The 21,129-nt window shown below is 38.8% G+C and overlaps 1 protein-coding gene across 1 annotated transcript; it reads right to left on the bottom strand.

The window, feature by feature from the left end:
- Positions 1-833: 833 nt before the first annotated feature.
- Positions 834-21,083, bottom strand: klhl15 (kelch-like family member 15). Its single transcript, XM_033986072.2, has 11 exons — positions 20,880-21,083; positions 19,271-19,358; positions 17,719-17,826; positions 16,318-16,456; positions 15,153-15,341; positions 13,636-13,860; positions 11,942-12,103; positions 10,984-11,193; positions 8,793-8,983; positions 8,120-8,339; positions 834-7,594 (listed from the first exon to the last, which is right to left on the bottom strand). Exons 3-11 carry the CDS (start codon positions 17,736-17,738, stop codon positions 7,073-7,075), a joined length of 1,878 nt encoding a protein of 625 aa, XP_033841963.1. The 5' UTR covers positions 17,739-17,826; positions 19,271-19,358; positions 20,880-21,083; the 3' UTR covers positions 834-7,072.
- Between the last annotated feature and the right edge of the window lie 46 nt (positions 21,084-21,129).

Raw genomic sequence — 21,129 nt, 5'->3', positions numbered from 1 at the left:
TCTTTCAGATATAATACATTAATTACCATTGACTTGCACTACATAAAGACCAACTAAAAATACTTAAATTTGTAGGAACGGCATAACAATAATTTAATTTTAAAGCCACAGTATATGACTGTTTAGCCAAAAATGTATTATAATTAAAGCACGTTTTTTGTGTGTGTACTTATTGCACTGAAATGCATAGAAAAACATGCGTCCTTAATGTGAGTGGTCTTGCAGCTCCACAAACCTGACTCTTATTTGGTCTCCTCCTCCTTGTTTCTATGAAAATGTTGTTCCTTTGGCTATAATCTCAATCTCACAAATTCATCTCCATGAAGACTGTCCCGAAGTTTGGTTTTAAAGTATGTATGATGATAATTTTGACTTAATCTCGTGGGATAAAACCTGTTGTAAACATAAATTATAGTTTTACATCAATCAAGAAGCAAATTGTGAAGAAAAGTTGAACAGATGTTGAAAACTACAGGAAGTAGAGTCCCATATTGATGACATCACAAAGAGAATTTTGTCCAAAAGTTATGCAATTTACACAAACATTTTTCCTAATACTTTAAACATTACTTCAGTAAAATAAATGTGTTTTCTTATATTTTGACTTGTCAAATTATATTTTTTGCTTACTTACAGCATGGTTGCTAGGTAACCATTATGGTGATGTCATAATTTCCAACCAGGAAGTAAAATTTTAAACTTCGAAAACTCTCAAACTGGGCAATTTTTTTTTTCATTTTTTTAGTTAAGTCTTAAACATAATGATCTTAACTGTAGTTTAGTTCAACCCTACACGCTTAAAGTATTACAATGAAAGACAAATCACTGAAAGTCGACCAATATGAACATTTATTTGAGGAAAAGTTACAAATCGTCTCCAGATCCTCAGACTTCCTCTGGTCTGGATGGCGCTCGTTTGGGATACAGTCATAGCGGTAGCAGGGTTTAAGTTTAAAATCCTCTAAAATTTTAGTTTCTACTGAATAATTTTGGGGAAGCAGGTCTAATGGCAACATGGAGGTAACTGGAGAAATGTCGCTATGGGGAAAGCCGTCTGCATCTGAAGCATCGGTAGATACATTGTACTGATTTAATGCAAATAAAATAAAAATACATTCAAGAAGAAAAGGTCCCATTATGCGGTTCTTTATACAATTCTCAGAAGATCAATTTTTTTAGTTCAACCTTTGCCGCACCATTGTTGTGTCTCTGGGCAAGACACTTCACCCATTTCGTCCACATTAGTCACATTTAGTGGCTGGAAGGGCATCCAGCTTAAATACCCCTGAAATAAACAATCCAAAAATAAAAGTCTTATATTACATGTCGTTCATTCCTCATTCACACCTTGTGGCAGAGGCTTTAGTCAAAGCTGCCCTGGGACAGACTGACCTCCGCCTGTGACACTCACAGACCCGTACACAGCAGGAGAGAGGTGTATTGCCCAATGACACAACTGCATTTGTTGCTTCTACTTTCAAACTAGATTTGACTTCAAAATTTGGAAACTTTATTAACCTTTTTAAAGAGTTGTGCAACAGTCCAAATATTTATAAACCTGAAGGTGAAAGTAGAAAGCACAGCATGGAACCTTTTTAAAAACATTTGTGGCACTAAGGAAATCGAAAAGGTTGAACTTTAAAGATGCACAAAATACATAAAAAAATAAATTACCTAAATATCTAATTGTAAGTAACAAATACATAAAAAAAATAAAATTGATACTTTGCAGTTGATAGCATAACACCCCCAGGAGATGTTGGTGACAACTGTAGGCACTGCTCTGTCTGAAGCTCTGCTAGACTTAAATCTGAGCTTTATTTTAACACAATGTGAGAAGAAAGAGCTGGTTAAGTTGAAACTTCAACAGGTGAGCTGATTTGTGCTGTTAAACAAGTCTCTCTCAAATAACATTACAGTCACAAGCTAGCTAGCACTAGCCAACAGTTTTTCAGTTAGTCACTCTCACATTTTTGTTGAAAATCAAACTAAACAGAACAATGAACACTCTTATTAATCAGACTCCTGAAAATGTGCCTTTTAAATCCATTTTGCATTTTTTTCTAAATGCCTTAAAACTTTTTTGTCAGTGTTTGCTAATGTGGGCAATGTGTCACCATGATAACTGCTGAACATTCCACCACAGACATACATGTAGAACAATATGATGTCACTGCAAAGTATCAATAACGTGGCACTAAAGTTGGAATAAATATAATTACCCAAACCATAATATTGGCCATTTGAGCTTTCATTTATCACTTCATATTTTTATACTTAAAATGTCCATGTTTACAAAGCCAACTTTTACTTTCAAGCATTTTTTCCAGTTTAAATTCAATATAAAACGACACTCAAACCATCAACTCTTTTAAGCAATTGGACAAAAGAGCAAAATCTTACAGTGAAATAAAGAATACAGCATTTGAGCACAGACAAATGGATCTGAACACATGGGACCTTAGACTGTATATATATTTATACAGTCGATGCATGGAACACATGTCTGCAAAGTGTTTAAAGGGCCTGCATAGCGCACTATTTCTGATCTATGCTATAATGTAGTTGACTCATCACAGACAGACCTGGAGTTGTGTTTTGTTTCATTCACATATGTTTAACACACAAACCCTGCATATTAAGGCTTTTTTTTTTTTTCCAGGCTGAGTTCTTCTCTCAAACTGAAAACCGTGATGTCGTCAAGTGGTAATACTGGAAGTGCTCCACTGTGTTTTTAAACTCCATACACCTTCACTAGAATCATTTTAAATTCTGAAAAGTGACAGTTTGTGAGGAAAAAGTTGAGAAGAAAAGTACAAAAATAGAGGAAGTACTGATGAGTTGTGAAACAGAATCATGAATATGAAAACTCTGCACAAAGAAGCCATTTTTCTGACACTAAACTTTCATTTATTTGCATTAGTCTACTATTGTGTCATAACTATTGTGCAATTTAGACAAGTTTTGGCCCTTGTTTACATCATGGTTGCTAGGTAACAGCTATGTATGTTATATCATTTACATTATAAACTTCACCAAAATTACAAAAATATAAGACTAGGTGAAAATGTATGTGAAATTATAAAGTTATAATGATGTTAACCATGTTCTATAAAAATGACTAGTCCAACCTGTCATTTAAGGTTATTCTAGAGTATTGAAGAGTAAAGCAGCTCAACTGAAGCAAAAATAGCTGTTAACCTTAAAACACTGTATGACATCACAAGGTGGAACAGAGCATTTTGAGCTTTGGAGATGTAGACAGAGTAATAATAGTGTTACTCCGACATGTGTGAATGAAACAAAACACAACTCCAGGGATGTTTTCCAGGAGGTAACAGCATTATAACATAGATTAAAGCTCACAAGAGTCAACTTTGCGTAATATAGGACCTTTAAATAAAAACATAAAAAAATGACACAAGTGCAGTTTGTTCAGTAAATAAATAACTCTACACTTACTGCATAGCTCTATAAATAAAACAGGCCTTCGATTCACTCTAGCCCTTTTCACAGTCGGTCATTGCGGCAACAACATAGACAAATAAATATTAATTGACAAAGCTGAAAACCTCATCTGAAAAGTGTATGTTGTGTAGTGTTTGGGTTCAAAGTGTCAGTGTCCGCAATATAAAGGTCCTGGTATGTTCGTCTTAAGTTTTTCATTTCATGTTTTACACTTTACATAATGTGTATCTTTGAGAAATCCAGTCAAAGTAAAGCAGCTCTGATTTCTGACCAAACTAAATGTGGCATAAACTAACATTAATATGGCAAGTTTGTGGAGCCAATCCTTAAAAGGTCCTGAACCTGTTTTTTTTCCATGTATTTGAGCAAAATGTGTCTCTCCCCAGTACAAATATATTGTATAAGCAGCTCTTGAGATCAAAATAAGTCTGCATTTTAGTGTCAAGGAATCAGGAAGTGCATGTTAGCATGTTGTGAAGGCAAAACACAGTGGTCTCTGAAAGTTGTGAAAATAATTAGGGTGGTCAGAATGTAATCCACTTTAAACTGTTTAAAATGAACTAGTTCTGTTTTTCGTGTTTGTAAGACAATAAAAATCAGGTAAGTGTCTTTAAAATATATTGATAATTTAAGTTCAACATTTGTGGGTCGTATGTTTGAGATTTCTTAAAAAAAACTAAAACAAAACAGTAAATCTTAAATTCCTGGGTTGCAGTTTCCTCTTATATGTTGCCATTTTGAGGACGGTTGACCATTCAAAAGATATACTTTCTTTTGAATTGTCAATCACTATAGCAACTGTCCTAACTATCCTTCATGTGGAATTATGACTGAGTTGGTGCTATTCCTCTTTCATCCAGGAGTGGCCCATAAGAGTGATCGCTAAAGTTTTTGAAATCAAGGCATTTCAGACGACACTATGATGATTATTTGTTAAGGATTGGCTCCGCAAATTTGTCATATTAATCTTACGGGTTAAAGTCCTTTCACCTGACGACAATCATGTCTTTGGGGTTGAATAACGGCTCCACTTTCTGAAGCTATTGCAAAAAAATCTTTTGACTTTTGTTTATTTACACTGACAGAGCAGATGTTGAACTCTGTGCCAGTTTGTATTTCATGTGGATAGGCCCAGTGATTAGAGACATTAACCATCAACAGCTCAGCACATCTGCATCTGAGAGTTCAGAGGTCAGAATTCTCAGGTGGAATTTGCTGTGTGTCTAGCGCAGGTTAAACTACAGGGATTCTACAATGTGCTGATGATCGAATTTGTATCGTCCAAGGGGGATACAGAGCAAAAATCTTAAACTTGAGCTGATTTAATGTGATGGCGCATAATTAGAAGCTCAAATAACTCAATGTAGCATAAAACAGGACCTTTAGGAAAACAAAGGCAAAGGCAGAAGCAGTCAAAATGCACCTGGAGTTTGAGTGATGGATAAATCTGTGATGGAAGCCAGATGAACAGAGGTGGAACGCACTGGAAGCAAAGGGACAGTGACTTTATGGAGTAGAGCAGATTAAGGCTGAACCGTGATTTTTCTGACAAACATTGCGCTTACCATTAGATTTGTGATTTATGTTTTAATTCACATTTTAAAGTGCATCCTGACAGGTTTTCATGTTTTTCTGATTTTGTCTTGGTTTGGTGTGATAGTACCTGTGGTGCCGTCATTTACTTTTAATAGTTTAATCATAACTATTGTGTAATTTAGACACGTTTTGTTTACATTATGGTTGCTAGGTAACAGTTATTGAATGGCCTCTACACATGTCACATCTACTGCAGGAAGTAAAATTATAAACTTCACCAGATTTATAAAACTGGACAAAACTTTAAAGTTTTAATCTTAAATATAATGATGCTAACTATGTTTTAGAAAACAAGTACTCTACCATGTCATATGCAGTTTAACAATTGACAAAAAGATTGAAATATGAACTCAAACTAATACAAGAATCACATTTTAGAACATGTTTGTGCAGATCTAAACTACAGGGTTAGACTTTTTATGCAGAATAAGACCACATGGAGGCACAGGGAGGGCATCTGACACACAGGGACATTTCAGAACGTTTGTGCAGATCTAAACTGCAGTTTGTATGGAGAATAACAGGAGATTTTGCTGTTTGAATGGATGCAATTAGTCTGCAATCTATCATGATTTCCTCCACAAATTGCAATTTTGATTTGATCATGATTAATCTTGCAGCCCTAATGGCCAAATAAAATATCTGTAAAACATCTCAGGTCTGTGTCTATGAGCCCTACCTGGACGACTGAGGGATCACAGACCATTTATGGAGTAGTCAAAAAGTAACTAAATATTTACTGTTTTCTTGGCAATAGACAAACAATTTGGAAGCCATCACATGAGAACATGAAATAAATATCTTGAATAATACATCAACTGAAACAACTCAACTTCCTATTAAAGAGTCTGTACCATTTTTTCCTCAAGTATTTCAGCAAAATGTGTCTTGACCCAGTACAGATATTTTGACCTCAAGAGTTGCTTGTACGATGTAAGTCTGAGAGCTGTCTACATCTAATTATAAAGTGTTTTATTGTCAGACAACCAAGAAGTGCACGGTTAGGATGCTAGTTATCCAGAGTCTGGCTTTCTCTAGAACAAAACAGACTGTTAAACAGAACTAAACCAGGACCACACAAGGACGTAACCAGGTTCAAACCAGGACTCAACCAGGGACTGAACCACAGCCAAACTCTGCTCTGGTCTCTGAGTTGGGAAAAGTGCATATAAACTCATTGCGGTGAATAATAAGGATATTCAGAATGCATAAGGTCAGTGAGGGATAATGTTGGACCACTGCAAAAATTAACTAGTTAAGTTTTTCATGTTTTTACGACAGTAAAAATCAGATACAGCGCCTTTAAGTTTACAGCAGAATAAAAAAGCAGCTCAGAGAACAGTAAAGAGGACAGTGAAACTCACTTGTCCCAATTCTTATGTCTTTTTAATGGTGAACTGTTAGAATACTGAATGCTTCCAGTGCGTTTAATCTGATCCAAACTGGGCTTTAAAGATACACTATAACTTTTATGGTGGAGAGTCTGCTTGTCTCCATGGAGATGTTTTTGCTTTGCCAAGAATAGATCACAGAATGGCAACTTACAGGTCAGATCAGCGGAGTTGATCACAGTAACAATGCATGTTAACAATGCATTTCAATGGAATTTTGAGGAATCAAAACACATGTAATGTAAGAAAAGCAAGATAGAGAAGTTTAATGCCATGCTCTGGAATATTCCAGGCAAAACAATAACATCTCCATGGAGACAAGAAAGTGGCAGACTCTCCACTAGAAAGGTTACATAATGTACCTTTAATTTAAGAAATTGATCTAGTCCGAACTTAAAACCATCCAAAAACACTCTTACCTCCTCACAACACCTTTAATTTACGTTTTCTGTCAAAGGGCGGCCTTTGCACACTCCACAGTGGCCCCTGGCTGCAGCTCCAGCCTCACACAGCGCCCCCTGGCTGCAGCTCCTTACGGCTAACTGAAGCTAACAGAAGCTAACAGAAGTGCTGGTTTGACTCTCTCCTCCGTCCTTTTCGAGTTTGTACAAAAAGCCTCAGCTACAGCGCCGCACATGCTCCAAAACGTATTCCGGGAAATGCAGGCTACACACCTGCAGCCCGTCCAGTTTGCAAGGCATTCTGGGATACTCGTCCTCCTTCCACTTGTTGTCCTCGGGGTCAAAGGTGAGAATGGAGTCGCTGTAGTGTCCATTGTAGCAGAGGCCGCCCAGCACCATGATCTGCCGGTCGAGCACTGCCACGCCATGCCCACTGCGCCCGATGGGCATGGAGGCCAGGATGGTCCACTCGTCGCTCTGGGGGTCGTACACTTCTGTGGAAGGGCATCCCTGCGACTCAAAGGAGGCACGCAGGATGACGCACACGCCTCCGAACACGTACAGTTTACCATTATGAGAGATCATCTTATGGAAGCAGCGCGCGTAGTTCATTTTGGACTTGTTCTCCCAGCAGCCGCCATGATTGGTCGATAAAAGGGGGACCGCTCGAGAAGGGCGTGGCCTGTCCGGAGGGCCCGCCCCTGAACCGGCCTCTCGCCCCGGGTCAAAAACACACACCTGAGAGAGAGAAGAGGGAATAGAGTAAGGTTTAAGTAAGATTATTATATTTTTATATTTTAAACTGTGTCACTCTCTTTTACATGGAGAGGGTCAGTCGCCCTCTGGTGTCAAGAGCCCAGAATAAATCTTGCTGAAATTGGTAGTATTTGTACTGACCTGTTTGAAGGTGGAGGGGGAGATGATCAGCTCTATAACCCTGACTCTAACATACTGAAGTATTATAATATTTGCAGTATTATAGTACTAGCAGCATTATAGCACTAGTAGCATTACAGCACATATACATGTTTGCACTGTTGTTTATATGCTGCTGTTGTATACATTTTCTACCTTTAAGTATTTTATTTTATTTTTTAAGCATATCTTTTTTTAACTTTGTGCATGCCCTTATTTGTATTTGTATTTATTCAGTGTGTTTTATGTTGCACTTTATCACCGAAGTAAGTTCCTAGTTTGTGAACTGTGTTCACAAACGATGGCAATAAAAGTCTTCTGATTCTCATTCTGACATGGGCCACTGACCTGTTTGGAGGTGGAGGAGGAGGTGATTCCTCCTGTGATGTAGAGTTTTCCATTGAGCACCGTTCCTTCGTGGCCATACTTATTCACCGGATATGGATCCACAAACTCCCAGCGGTCCTCGGTGATGTCGTAGCGTTCTGTCGAATAAAACGTCTCATCTCGAGTCCGTCCGGCAACAGCATAAATATACTTCCCGATCACACCCACTGCAAACTCCGACCTGGGACACAGAGAGCTCAGTGATCAGTTTACACAGCTAACAGATGTTTAAAGAAGACCTAATGTGCTTGTGTGTGCTCTATAGTTACAATCTATGACACCCATAGATCATTAATTTTTAGTTTGCACATTTTAAATCACAATAATCATCTAAACAACTTAATAAAAGAATCAAGTCTGCCCAATGGGAACTGACGTCACAGCTGCACATCACACTAACAGAGCATAAACTTGACGCCGAGGAACATCAAAATACCAAGACTAAGCCCAATTCAGTTTTTCTTTTCAAAATCAACACGTGCCCAAGAGCATATCATTCTTGGGCAAAATGGTCAAACTTTAAAAGGGAAAGTTAAACGGAAAGACATGGGATGCATTGATGATTTCCACTGGAAATACTGCTGCGTTGCTTTGCGATCTTATCAGACAGTGTGGGTTAAATGTGCAGTGTTACCTGGGCACAGACATGTCAGCCATGCGCAGCCAGGAGTTCTGTCTTGGGTCGTAACGGTAAACTTTGGAGGAGGCGTGGAACTCTCCGTCTGGCCCCAGCTCCTCTCCTCCCAAAAGGAACGCAAAGTTATTCACGATGGCCAAACAGTCGGGCCGCAAAGGCACCTGAGGCCCCTCGAGCTCCCACCACACCTGAGGATCATGGGAAAGAGTCAACAAGAAGGAAAGTGCAGATGGAAACTGTACAATGCAACTATACAAGTTTTATACATTCTATCAAAAGATGACTAAAGCTGTCCACTTCTGAAACACGTCACTGTGATTGGTAAAATCCACCTTTCACTCACTCCTGCCTGAGAGAGGCTAACCAATAGCAGGAAAGAGTGGGTGTGTCTTTGTTTGAGCATAGAGCTGCATTAAACAGAAGCACTGAATCACCATAGAGCGTTTCTGCAGACCAAAGCTCAGGCTCACATTCAGTTAGATATCTGACATAGTTAGTACATGTGACATTTGATGCTAACGCTATTATCCACTACTGAAAGAAGATTTTGGAACACTGGCCAGTACCCTGTATTTACTCCTATAGCCATTAGCGTCCCGCCTTATGAATAATCCAGAGAGTGTCAGCTGGTACTAACCCATCGGCTGCATTTAGGTCAGAGCCTTGTTTAAAGTCATTGTTGACTGTGTAGACCTTTTGTTGTTGATATTTTATTTTAGATCAAAGATCAGCATGTAAATGTGTCATCTTAGCCAATTGCCAAGTGATTTTCTGTTGGGATTTCTGACTACGACTAGTGTGGATCTAATGACACTAAACCTCCTCTTTTACATGTGTGGAGAGCAGATAAATGACACAAATATCATGAAATAAACATGTTATATACTTTAATATAGGGCCTGGCGTCACTATTCATTTGTATGTGAAGGAAGTTAGATTTTTGATTACGTTGTGGAAACGGGCAGAGACAGAACTTCGTGTCTATGAATGTCTATGATATTGCCATATTGCTCAGACCTACTTGCAGAAGAGTAAGAGAAAAACAGAAAGAGCTCTATTGACTTCGGGAGAAAACACCTGAAACACTTATGTCCCTGCCCATGGCCCTGCAGTAAACAGGCATTTTTTAGCTCTAGTGCCTCAAATGGAGGTGGGAGGGGCTGATGGCACAGATTGGCAGTCTCCTTTCTGTAAGTCGGCCTCAGAGCAGCCAATGTTGCAATAGTAGCTTACCACAGAGTATGGGGTGAATAAATAATGACAATCACTTTACAGACCTCTCAAAGTGCTTCACAAGTGGAAGGTATTACTGTAGAGGAGGTTTCAGAGGTGGTCATCTGGACGCTGTTTCGGCTACACCCAAAAGCCATTTTATATTCGATGGTACTAATCAATACCATCACTTGAAAATGTCTTCTGGATGGGAGTGAAAAATTATGCTAGTATATTATACACTGAAAATAACATGTACTCTGCATGCCTTGTGATCTGTAGGCCTGTAACAGGTTTACAGCACATGCTCAGTGTCTCAGCTGTATCATTTATAGCCCATGATAAGTGCTTCGCCCTCCTGTGCACAAGGCCATATTCTTTATCTTAAATGATCTATAAACTGAACGGTGTGGGATGGCCAAGGCAGAGAAGGTGGGGGTAGTGTCTTTTTATAAACTCAAGTACTGAATGTATTTCTTTAAACAACTCTGGACTGTGTTTGACTCATCCTCTTATACTCTGTGTTTAACTTCATGCCTGGTGAGTGCATTAAATCATGCGACTTTACTTCAGTGAGACAAAACGTCTTGATTGCAAAAACAGTGTTCAGGTGACCACCTCTGAAATCTTCTCTACACCGGATGAATCCTAGACGAATGAGGGATTACACCATCGCATCTTTAAGAATGATTTTAGCTGCGATCAAAAACATATCAATGCATTTGAATTAAAAGGAAAAAAAGTTATATTAGTGTAAACTGCCCACGGTACAGGAAAGACGAAACATTGTGCTCGTGTCTGCTCTATAGCTATAATCTCTGACATCAGTGGATCATTATGTTATAATTTGAACATTAAATCACAATATTCATCTAAAACTCCTTAATAAAAAGAAAAACTATGGTGTTCAATTGGAGCCGACGTCTATAGCTTCGTTAAAAGCTCTGAAAACTCAAGAATATGTCTGCTTTAAAACCTTGGGCCTCTGCAGCAGGAGGATCTTGCTGTTGACCATACTGTGCCCGATCATTCCCCTGAACACAGCCGTCTGAGCTCGCACTGATCTGATCCGGTTTGACCTGGACTCCACCAGAGGCTGCTGGTTCACATCATGGAAGTAGGACAGCGCCGCCTCCACTTCCTGACGCAGCTGTCGGGAATACCGGTAAAACTCTGATGTCTTCACCTGGAATCACAGAAGGAGTGGTCAGTATGTCATTCCCACACATAGAGATGGTATTCCCCTAAATAATAAGCTGATTCCAAAACCCGACCAAAAGAACATGAGATCACACACAGCGGTTAGAGACCCACTGCTCTAAATCTTTAAATGCATAAAGTATTTAGTAGCAGTGTCGAGTATTCTGACCTTCTCAAAGATGTTATAATACATATATGTTTAAAGAGGGGGTATTACACTCACACTTAGATCATGTTTCTTTTTATTGTTTTAAAAATGCTATATTCACCTAAAACAATGTATTAACATGTTTTATAAGTTTCACTTTCGTTTTTGATGCTTTGAATTCCCCCTCCCTTTGCTCTCCGCACTAAGTCACTCCCACTTCCCCCTCTTGTTACAACATAATCAGTGTGTATCTCACTAATAAAACTACTGCACATCACATCAGGTTTGTCTAGTTGCTGTGTATAGTTGTGTATCATGTTTTTGTATATTTATGGAGAAATGTTGTGTGGGAGCATTGGTGATGTAGGCTTGTGGGCGGAGCTTGAATATAGCCCGGGAGAGATTACTAAATTACTCAAACATGGATGACATGTAATACCTCTTCAGGCATATTTTTGATGAAGAAACAACGTTATAACATGGTAGAAAAAAAAGATTTTGCATAATGCCCCCTTTTTAAGTATTTCCTGAGCAGTGTTGTGTTCCTAATGAATAAATGTGCAGATGTTTTCTTGTGTACTCTGACCTTCTCAAAGATGTTGGCTGGGCTCATGAGGCAGAACCGCAGACTCTGGACTATAGTATCCGTGTGTCTCCATCGTCTGCGGTCGTGTCGGAGCCAGGACTGAACCGCCTCGTACAGCTCGATCTCAGGGAAGCGGCTCAGAGCGTCCGAGCTCAGGTACGCCTAAAGAGAGGAGAAATCAGCAGAGTGAAGAGAGACTGAAACAATACTCCAGTTTGAACAGTTGAATTAGCTATTTTGTATAAACCTGCCAATCTATGTTATGAGATGCAGGTTTTAAGGGTCCTATATTATGCAAAACTGACTCTTGTGAGCTTTAAGCCATGCCAATGTTGTTACCTCCTCAAAAACCAAACCTGGAGTTGTGTTTTGTTTCATTCACATGTTTAAGATGTCCGTTATTATTAGTCTGTCTACATCTTCAAAGCTCAAATGGTCTGGCCCACCTTGCGATGTCATGAAGTGGTAGTTTTCAAGTTAACAGCTACACTTTGCCCTAAGCAAAAAAAAGAAACAGTGGAGCACTTCCTGAATTACCACATGGAACAAAGTGGAGTGTTTCTTGCCTTAATATGTAGAATTATATTGTATTATAGTATATATTGTAAGAAGACAAACTTATGATAAAGGGTTACTTGAATATGTGAGAAAAAAACAAAACAAAAAACAACTCCATGTCTGTTTTTGAGGAGGTAACATAATAACATAAATCCGAAAATAGCGCATTATAGGCTCTTTAAAAACGTCATCAAAAGGGCAAAAACTCTAGTGCAATCTCCCAAACAAGGGTATGAAGTGGTATAAACATTTCTGCACTGTTGTAAATGTTGTGGTCCTCTCATGTTTTGTGCATTATATTTACAGGCACATTTTAGCACATACCTTGTGCATCATTCAATTATTGTCTGAATGTTGTTACCTACATAATGCAAAACCAAAAAAAACATCAAACTGAACTTAGTTTTAACTGGAGAAATAATTTATTAAAAAAACTAAATGGCCCATTTCACTAATGTAATATTAATGTAATGTTGATACCTGGAGTTGTGTTTTGTTTAATTCACACATGTTTAACACACAAACTCTGCATATTTAGGAGTTCTTCTCTCAAACAAAAAACATTCCGTTGCACCTTGCGATGTCATGTGGTAATACAGGAAGTGCTCCACTATGTTTTTAAACTCCACACACTTTCACTAGAATCATTTGGATCATTTCAGCCCTGGGATTGCCCATATCTATTCAAGGGGTTCTTGAAAACTAACGATTTATGACATCACAAGGTGGAACAGAGCATTTTGAGCTTTGGAGATGTAGAAAGATTAATAATAAAGCATTACTGAAACATGTGTGAATGAAACAAAACACACTTCACAAGTATGTTTTTGATAAGACTGATGACTGATAGTAACAACATTATGACATGGCTTAAAGCTCAAAAGAGTCAACGTTGTGTAATGTAGAACCTTTAACATAATTCTAGGGCACTCTAATTTCTCAAAAACTACCACTTCACAACATCACAAGGTGGAACAAACTAATAATAAATAATTTCTCAAGCCATGTCACAATGCTTTATCTCATCAAAAACATACCTAAAGCTCACAACTTGATATTTTAATAATTTTAAAGTAATACTACCAGTTAAGTCTCTCTAATCTCTGGGTTAGTTTGCCTGTGTGCTTGTGTTGTACCTGCAGTCTCTCGAGGCTGAGGTAGGACAGGAAATCGGGTCTGTTCATGAGAGGGACAAAGTTCTGTAGGAGGAAAGAGTCAAGCTGCTCCTGAACTCCCTCTACTCCCACACTGAAGTCCTCCAGTAAACGCATCACCTCCGCACAGTTCTCCAGACAGATCTTAGCCAACAGGAACGAGCAGCAAAACTCCACCGCCTCTGTCAGCTGCACGTACATCGCAGCCTGAGAACAACAAGGGAGGACAGCTTAGTTTAAAGGCCCTGTTTTTCCCTCATGTATTTCACCAAAATGTGTCTCACCCCAGTAGATATTTTGACCTCAAGAGCTACTTATATGATACAAATCCTCTGTGTACTGTCGGCATCCCATTAGCATTTTATTTTTCTATAATCAGGAAGTTTGTGGATAGCATGATAATTGTTGTTGGCTTTACCGTGATGTGCTTATAAAGTCATTGTGGTGAATAATTAGGATGCTCTGAATGCATAAGGTCAGTGAGGAATAACTCTGAACCAATGCAAACTGTTTAAAATGAACTAGTTTTTTTTCATGTTTTTAAAACTGTAAAAATACGGTACAGCGCCTTTAATAATATAGGAAGAAATTACAACTATGCATCACCTGACTGTCTTTAAGTCAAGAGACAAAATGGTAGGATTTTAGTTAATTTCTCAAAGTTAACAGCAAAATTGTTGATTTTGATTCTGTTGAAGCAGTTTTGAACTAGTAGCTGGTAGAATGTTTACGTGTGAAGAGTGCGTAATAGGATGAGTTCACAGTGTGCCACAAGACTTAAAGGCATTGTACCTGATTTTTACAGTCTTAAAAACATGAAAAACAGAACTAGTTCATTTCAAACCGTTTGGTCCAAAGTTATTCCTCACTTACCTTATGCAATCAGATCCTAATTATTCACCACTATGCCACCATGGTAACGCTAACAACAACCATCATGCCAATGAGCACTTCCTAATAATTAGTAATAAAGCTTTATAATGAGCTGCCAACCATAGACTGTAAAGAAGTGGACTGAGGGAGTCAACACAGTGTTCAGCTTCAGTCAAATGAAGCTCAGTGAGGCTAGCTGTTATAGTGGCCAATTTGGACCCGAGTTCCATATTTGGAATTCTGAACGCGAGTTTAGGGGCACAATAGTGAACTAAAGTCCCCAGGATCATGCAGAGCGGTTAATGTGAACATTTTAAGACCAAAATAACAAGGGTCACTGCAGCAGTTACAAAGAGAGGGTGACAATTTTTCAATAGTAAGTGAATTGGAGACAGAATCGACGGAGCTGGAAGTGCGCCCATTATCAATTCCTATTTGGAACTCGACAGCTATGTCCATTTATAAATACAGTCTATGATACAGACAGTACACAGCAGATGTATTTTGACCTTAAGAGGCGTACTAGGCAAGACTTTTGCTCAAATACATGAGAGAACAAAAGGTACAGGCTCTTTAATATGGCAGATTTATGGACCCACTCTCTAACAGTGTAGCAGTCTCTTTACCTGCAGTATCTCCTGTACCGTGGGCATGCTGAGCTCCAGAGAGCCGTAGTACATAAACCTGAGGATGTGTCCAAACCCCGCCGCGCTCAGCCCCTTCAGGTGGATCTTGTCCTGGTCCCTCTCCCTCATGTCCGCCGTGAACATGACCCGGAAGTAGTCGCTCTGCGTGGCCAGCAGTGCCTTGTGAGCCTGGGTATCACAATTTCATAAAACAAATGTTATTTAAAAAGGGGCTGAAAGTAATATTTTCATTTTAAATTCCACAAACATAACCCACTTTGTCCCTTGATACATGGTAAACATGTTCAAATCAAATATATCTTTTATTGATAACAATTCCATTACCAATTTATTCTCACAGGTTTACTCTATTTTCTGATTTATGTTATCATCACAAACAGACCTGGAGTTGTGTTTTGTTTCATTCACACATGTTTAACACACATGAACTAAAGGTAAAAGATAACTTATCTGTTAACTACATGGCATCATAAGGTAGAACAGAGCATTTTGAGTTTTGGAGATGTAGACAGACTAAAAATAAAAGGTTCCTCAAACATGAATGAATGAAAAAAACCAATGTTTTTGAGGAGGTAACAACATTATAACATGGCTTAAAGCTCAGAAGAGTCTATTTGGTGTAATATATGAGCTTTAATTAAAAAAAACACTGGGCATGATGGACAAGTTGTTTCTGAACCGTGGAGGCTCTGAACTCTCACATGAGGCCTGTCCATAGACTGAGAATTATTTGTTTTGTCTGGTTTGGTCATTTAGCTCAAAGAGACTAGTTCTAATGAAAAGCCAATAATTATGGCAAAGGAGTGCTTTGTTTTTCATTTCTCTGATCGTCTCATCAGGACAGAAGCTCTAAATTTAAAGCAAGTAGCAATTTTGGTGGCAGCATATTACCTGCATGAGTCGACTGAGATAAATAGGTTTAACCCCACTTTGAAACATTACAGGTAAAACAATAACATCTCCATGGAGACAAGCAGGTGAGTGTGAGTTTTGAGTCAGATCTGTGGAGTGGCGAGCTCGCTCAGTTGAGATGTTTGTTTTTGAAGTATTTTACAGCAAAATTAAATAGAATCCTGTTTTTGGCAGAAATGCTATACAGTAGGCTTTAATTGTGTATGTCAGCAGTGTTTAGAGAGAGACTGACCTGAAAGTGGTGCTCCTCGATCATGAGCGTCACGTCCAGTAGGAGGCGCTCTTCATACAGCGCCCTGAACCCGGCAGACACACTCCCATCATGCACCTGGGACAAGTACACCTCCACATCCGCCCCCGACATAACACACCTGAGCAGAAAGGGAGGGACTTAGTGTTTAGTACACAACCTGAGTAGAGAGGTGCTTAACACAGAGGAGGAGGGGCTTAACATGTCTGTTTTTTAGTTTAAAGCAGACATATTGTGCTTGTGTCTGCCATATGCTTATAATCCATAACACCCGTGGATCATTATGATATCATTTGGACATTTTAAATCACAATATTGATCTAAAACAACTTAATAAAAAGAAACAATTCTGCTGATTTCCAGGTTGGAAACTCATGCTGGTTTTCTACCTTCCCCTTTATGGTATGTGACAGTAAATGTCATCAGAACAATTCAATGAAATTGGAGAATAAGGTACCTACGTCACAGTGGCTGTGAAAACGGGTAGATTGGCGCAATGACGTCTTGAATACACAAGAATGAAGATTATTTAAAAGTACATCACTCTAAATACAACTTTAGAGGGTCAATAAGAAGAGAAAACTTATAATAATTGACTTTGCACAATATGTCCCCTTTAAACTACTCCCATATTCTATGCTCTGGTGTTGTGAGCGTTTTGAAATAAGCTGAAGCTGACAGCAGCTCAGAGGAGAGAGGAGCAAAGGGCAGAGGGGTCACAAAGAACCAAACCTCAGCAATTCAACAGAGCAGTCACATTCCACAACACACTCTGGTTTATCACACATCCCGGTCCAGTCCCGGTCCAGTCCCGGTCCAGTCCCGGTCCAGTCCCGGTCCAGTCCCGGTCCAGTCCCGGTCCAGTCCCAAGTCTTTGTTCTGAGGCTACAACTATAGACGGCATGTACATGGCTAGCCACCACGTTCCAAATAGGAAGTGAGAATGGGCATGAAGTGGTTCCTTCGAGCGCTGGCTGCAATTGACTTCTACTGAAAAACTGTTGCCCCTCTCTGTAACTGATGCTGTCATCATTCTGCCCTTAAAATGTTTGTATTAACCCACTCTACATGATTTATTTTATAATAAAACTAGTACCTTCAACAGCCTCGCTCCTGATTGGCTCTTTGGTTTTGGTCCTTGGTTGCAGATTAGCCACTATAACTGCTAGCCTCACTAAGCTTGGGTGATATCACACTCCTTTACTCTACTTTTATTATTATTACTTCCATTACCGTCTATGGCTGGAACTATCTATGACTATTATTTACTATATGAACTAGTCAACTGATTAATGCCGATATTAATGTTATCATCATAAATAAATCACCATTACATCACACACACATCTCTCACAGTGTTAGAGCCACACATCACACACTCACCTCTGATTGGCCACGGGCATGTCAGAGGGGGCTGTCCGAGCCAATCAGAGGACAGTGCCCCTAGTGTCCAGTGGATGCAACTAGAGTCCAATTGTGAGCGTCAATCACCTGGATGACAACACAGTGGCTATTAAAAACAACATACAACCATCACGAAAAACCAACAAGACAATTCTCATCTAAATTAAACAATTAAATGAGAATGTAACAGAAATATTTAGCTTAAATGCAGCAGTGGTTTAGGTCTGAAATCTTAGAAAGGCTAAATTAAATTCAATGTTTCATCTCAGTATTTTAAAGGGTCCATATTACTTTATTTTATGTTTAATGTTATTTCCTCATTACAAACATACAAAGAGTTATGTTTTGTTTCAGTCACAGGTTTAAACACACAAACCCTGCATTTTTGGCTAAGTTCTTCTCTCACCTTGTGATGTCATGTGGTAATACAGGGAGTGCTCCATTGTGTTATTAAACTCCATACACCTTCACTAGAATAATTTCAGGCCTGGAATTTTCAGTAGCTACAAAAAAGGTGAAAAGGTATCTTGAAAACTATTGCTTCATGACATCACAAGTTGGAACAGAACATTTTGAGCTTTAGAGATGTAGACAGACAAATAAATTACAGAAATGTATGAATGAAACAAAACAACTCCACGTGCATTTGTAATAAGGCAACAACATTATAACTTAAAGGTCCAATATTACACAAAATTGACTCTTGTGAGCTTAAAGTTCAGCTCTATTTTCTGAATCAAGTTCAGTAATGACAGTAAAACATTTGGGACAGCAATAATTTGGACTTTTTCCTCTAAATGTCAGAAGAGTGGGCATTTTGTAGACAAAAAAGGGCCTTTAAAAGGAGCACTATGTAGGTGGAGGGTTCAAAACCTTTTCTCCATGGAGATGCTGTTTTGCCTGAAATGTCCCATAAAATGTAATTTGCCAAAAAAATGTACATACACACCATACTTGTCAAAAGTATTTTAAAAAAAATCACATAATAATCAATACTAAAACTTGTACTGAAACTGTATACTAATTTAAGCAAGTATTGACACTGAAAAAAAATAAAAACATAAATTGCGTAACTGGATAAAACTGGACTTTTCCTCAACAGTTTCATCTTGAACTAGTGTAAGACCACATGGTATGATAAACAAATACTATTTCGTGTTAAAAATTACAATATTGGCTAAAAAAGGAGCCTTTCAATGAATCATTTGGGTATCAACATTGGGATTGAGTCTATTTTTTAGCATCAAAAGAGTTTGAAATATGAAACACTCAAGGAAAAGTAAGAGAAAAATTCAAATCTGTCAACTACACAAAGAGTTGTTTGTTCAGTTGATTTTTTTCTTTTACTATGGATCATACCTGAAGAACTGAGGGACCCTCCACCAAGTTACATGGTGCATCTTTAACACGACCAAACTCCCTGTCTAAATTTCCATAGAAACTGCACCAGATTCTGCCTAATTTATGAGACAGAAATTATAACAAAATAAACCAAACTCAGGCATGAAAATCTAGTTTAAATGAGACGTACCTTTTGGGGCCAGGGCCAGCGACGTCAGGCTTCTGCGGCAGAGGTGTGACGGGCCGCTCGCATTTCCAAAATTTGTGTTTCCCTGGTTCTGGCAAAACACAAATTAAACCATGTTAAGAATTGTGCTGAAAAACTAGCTAATGTGTTAATAATGAGAGAATTTAATCTAGCGGTACAGTGAGCATAGATCGGATTGTCAAAAAAGTATTGAAAATCAGATACTAATTCATACCAAGACTAGAATCAAAACTAGATACTCATTTGAGCAGGTATAGATACTAAAAACATCACAGGACACAAATGAACCATTCCTGAATATCTTCAGAATGAGTTGGAGCTGCATCAGAACAAGTATAAGACACATAGACTAGTATACACACGGACCACTATGAACCAACTGGACACTGAGGGTTTACACACATATAAGGACACATGAGAATATGAAAGAAAGTACTATAATTTAATATTGAAAATCACATTATATTGTCTAAGTAAAAGCATTTTTATTATCATCATGGAATCGATATCATGTGTCAAAATTTTAGTATCATGACAACACTAGCGTAGACCCACTAACAAGAGGGTGGGCAGTTTGGATGACTGAAGGATGATGCAGGAAATGGAAAACTGCATTAACTGGAAGTGAAAACAACATAAATTTAAAATGCAAAATTGATTATTGCAAAATAAATACAGAACTTTTGATGAATTCACTGTATAGCAACGTCTAGAGCAGACATGCCCAAACTGTGGCCCGGGGGCCAAATGCACCCCTCAGACCAATTTTTCTTGGCCCATATTACGTTAAACATTACTTTTTACTGTACATTTCTGAAAATCAACTTTAAAAAACCCATATCAAATATTTAATCTGTCCCATTGAGGATGTAAGCATAAATAAAGGTTTAGTGGTTCAGTCTAACTTGTAATAATAACGTAGGTTTGAAGTATTCACTGTTCTGGTGACCAGTCCATGGCCCTCAATCGGCCCTCAGCTTTGTCTATGTTTTTATATGTGGCCCTTAATGAGAAAAGTTTGGACACCCCTGGTCTAGAGTATCTTGACAAGGCAAAAATACAGCATGATTTGCAGCTTTTCCTTATTTTAATAAAAAAATAATAATACTCTAAAGTATCTAAAACCAAGACCAGTCTGCGGAGTAGCTTAACACTGGGTCTGAGAATGCTAAGCTAATGCCAAACAGTTTAAATTGTCTTGTACAAGTTTTAACAGTTTAAATTGAACGATAATCTGTCATAATAATAATCACAGCTTCATTTTACTTATGTACATTTATTTTGTGTTTATTGTGCACAAAAATCACGTTAAACGAGGAACAGCTATCACATTCTCGCCACAAACAACGCTCCGTCTACATCACAGTAAACAGAGACGCAGCAACAGGAGAGCAACACTAGCCACTAATGCTTTATTTTATAACAGATTTGGAAGATTCTTTAAATGTAATGATTAAAATGTGAGGCAGGTTGTAAAAATAGCCGTCGGTGAGCATGTTATTTGCTAGTGGGGGTGTTGTGAGCCTGGTAAATCCGACTTTGCTCGCCCGGGGAAGGAGCTTTAGCGTTAGCCGCTCAGGAGTCGTCTCACCTCGGCTAGCCCTGTCCGCCCAGGCCGCTCTGGCTCCTTCAGACATCCAGGTAGAGCCGCCTGTGAGTCCCGGGTCACGAAAGCATCCAGGCGGGGAGTAGGGTCATGTTTGAGCCGGAGACACACGGAGGAGACCGGGCCGATGGATTACGCGGACCCGGAGCTCAGCGTAGGCTCCGCAGACGCCATTTTCTGCAGCTGCGTCACATCCGGTTTGGCCGGAAGTGAAGGGACAAACCTTTTTTCGTTT

Source organism: Periophthalmus magnuspinnatus, chromosome 20 (genome assembly GCF_009829125.3).
Source record: "Periophthalmus magnuspinnatus isolate fPerMag1 chromosome 20, fPerMag1.2.pri, whole genome shotgun sequence".
Taxonomy (NCBI): domain Eukaryota; kingdom Metazoa; phylum Chordata; class Actinopteri; order Gobiiformes; family Gobiidae; genus Periophthalmus; species Periophthalmus magnuspinnatus.
This window is presented reverse-complemented; position numbering and strand designations above follow the sequence as displayed.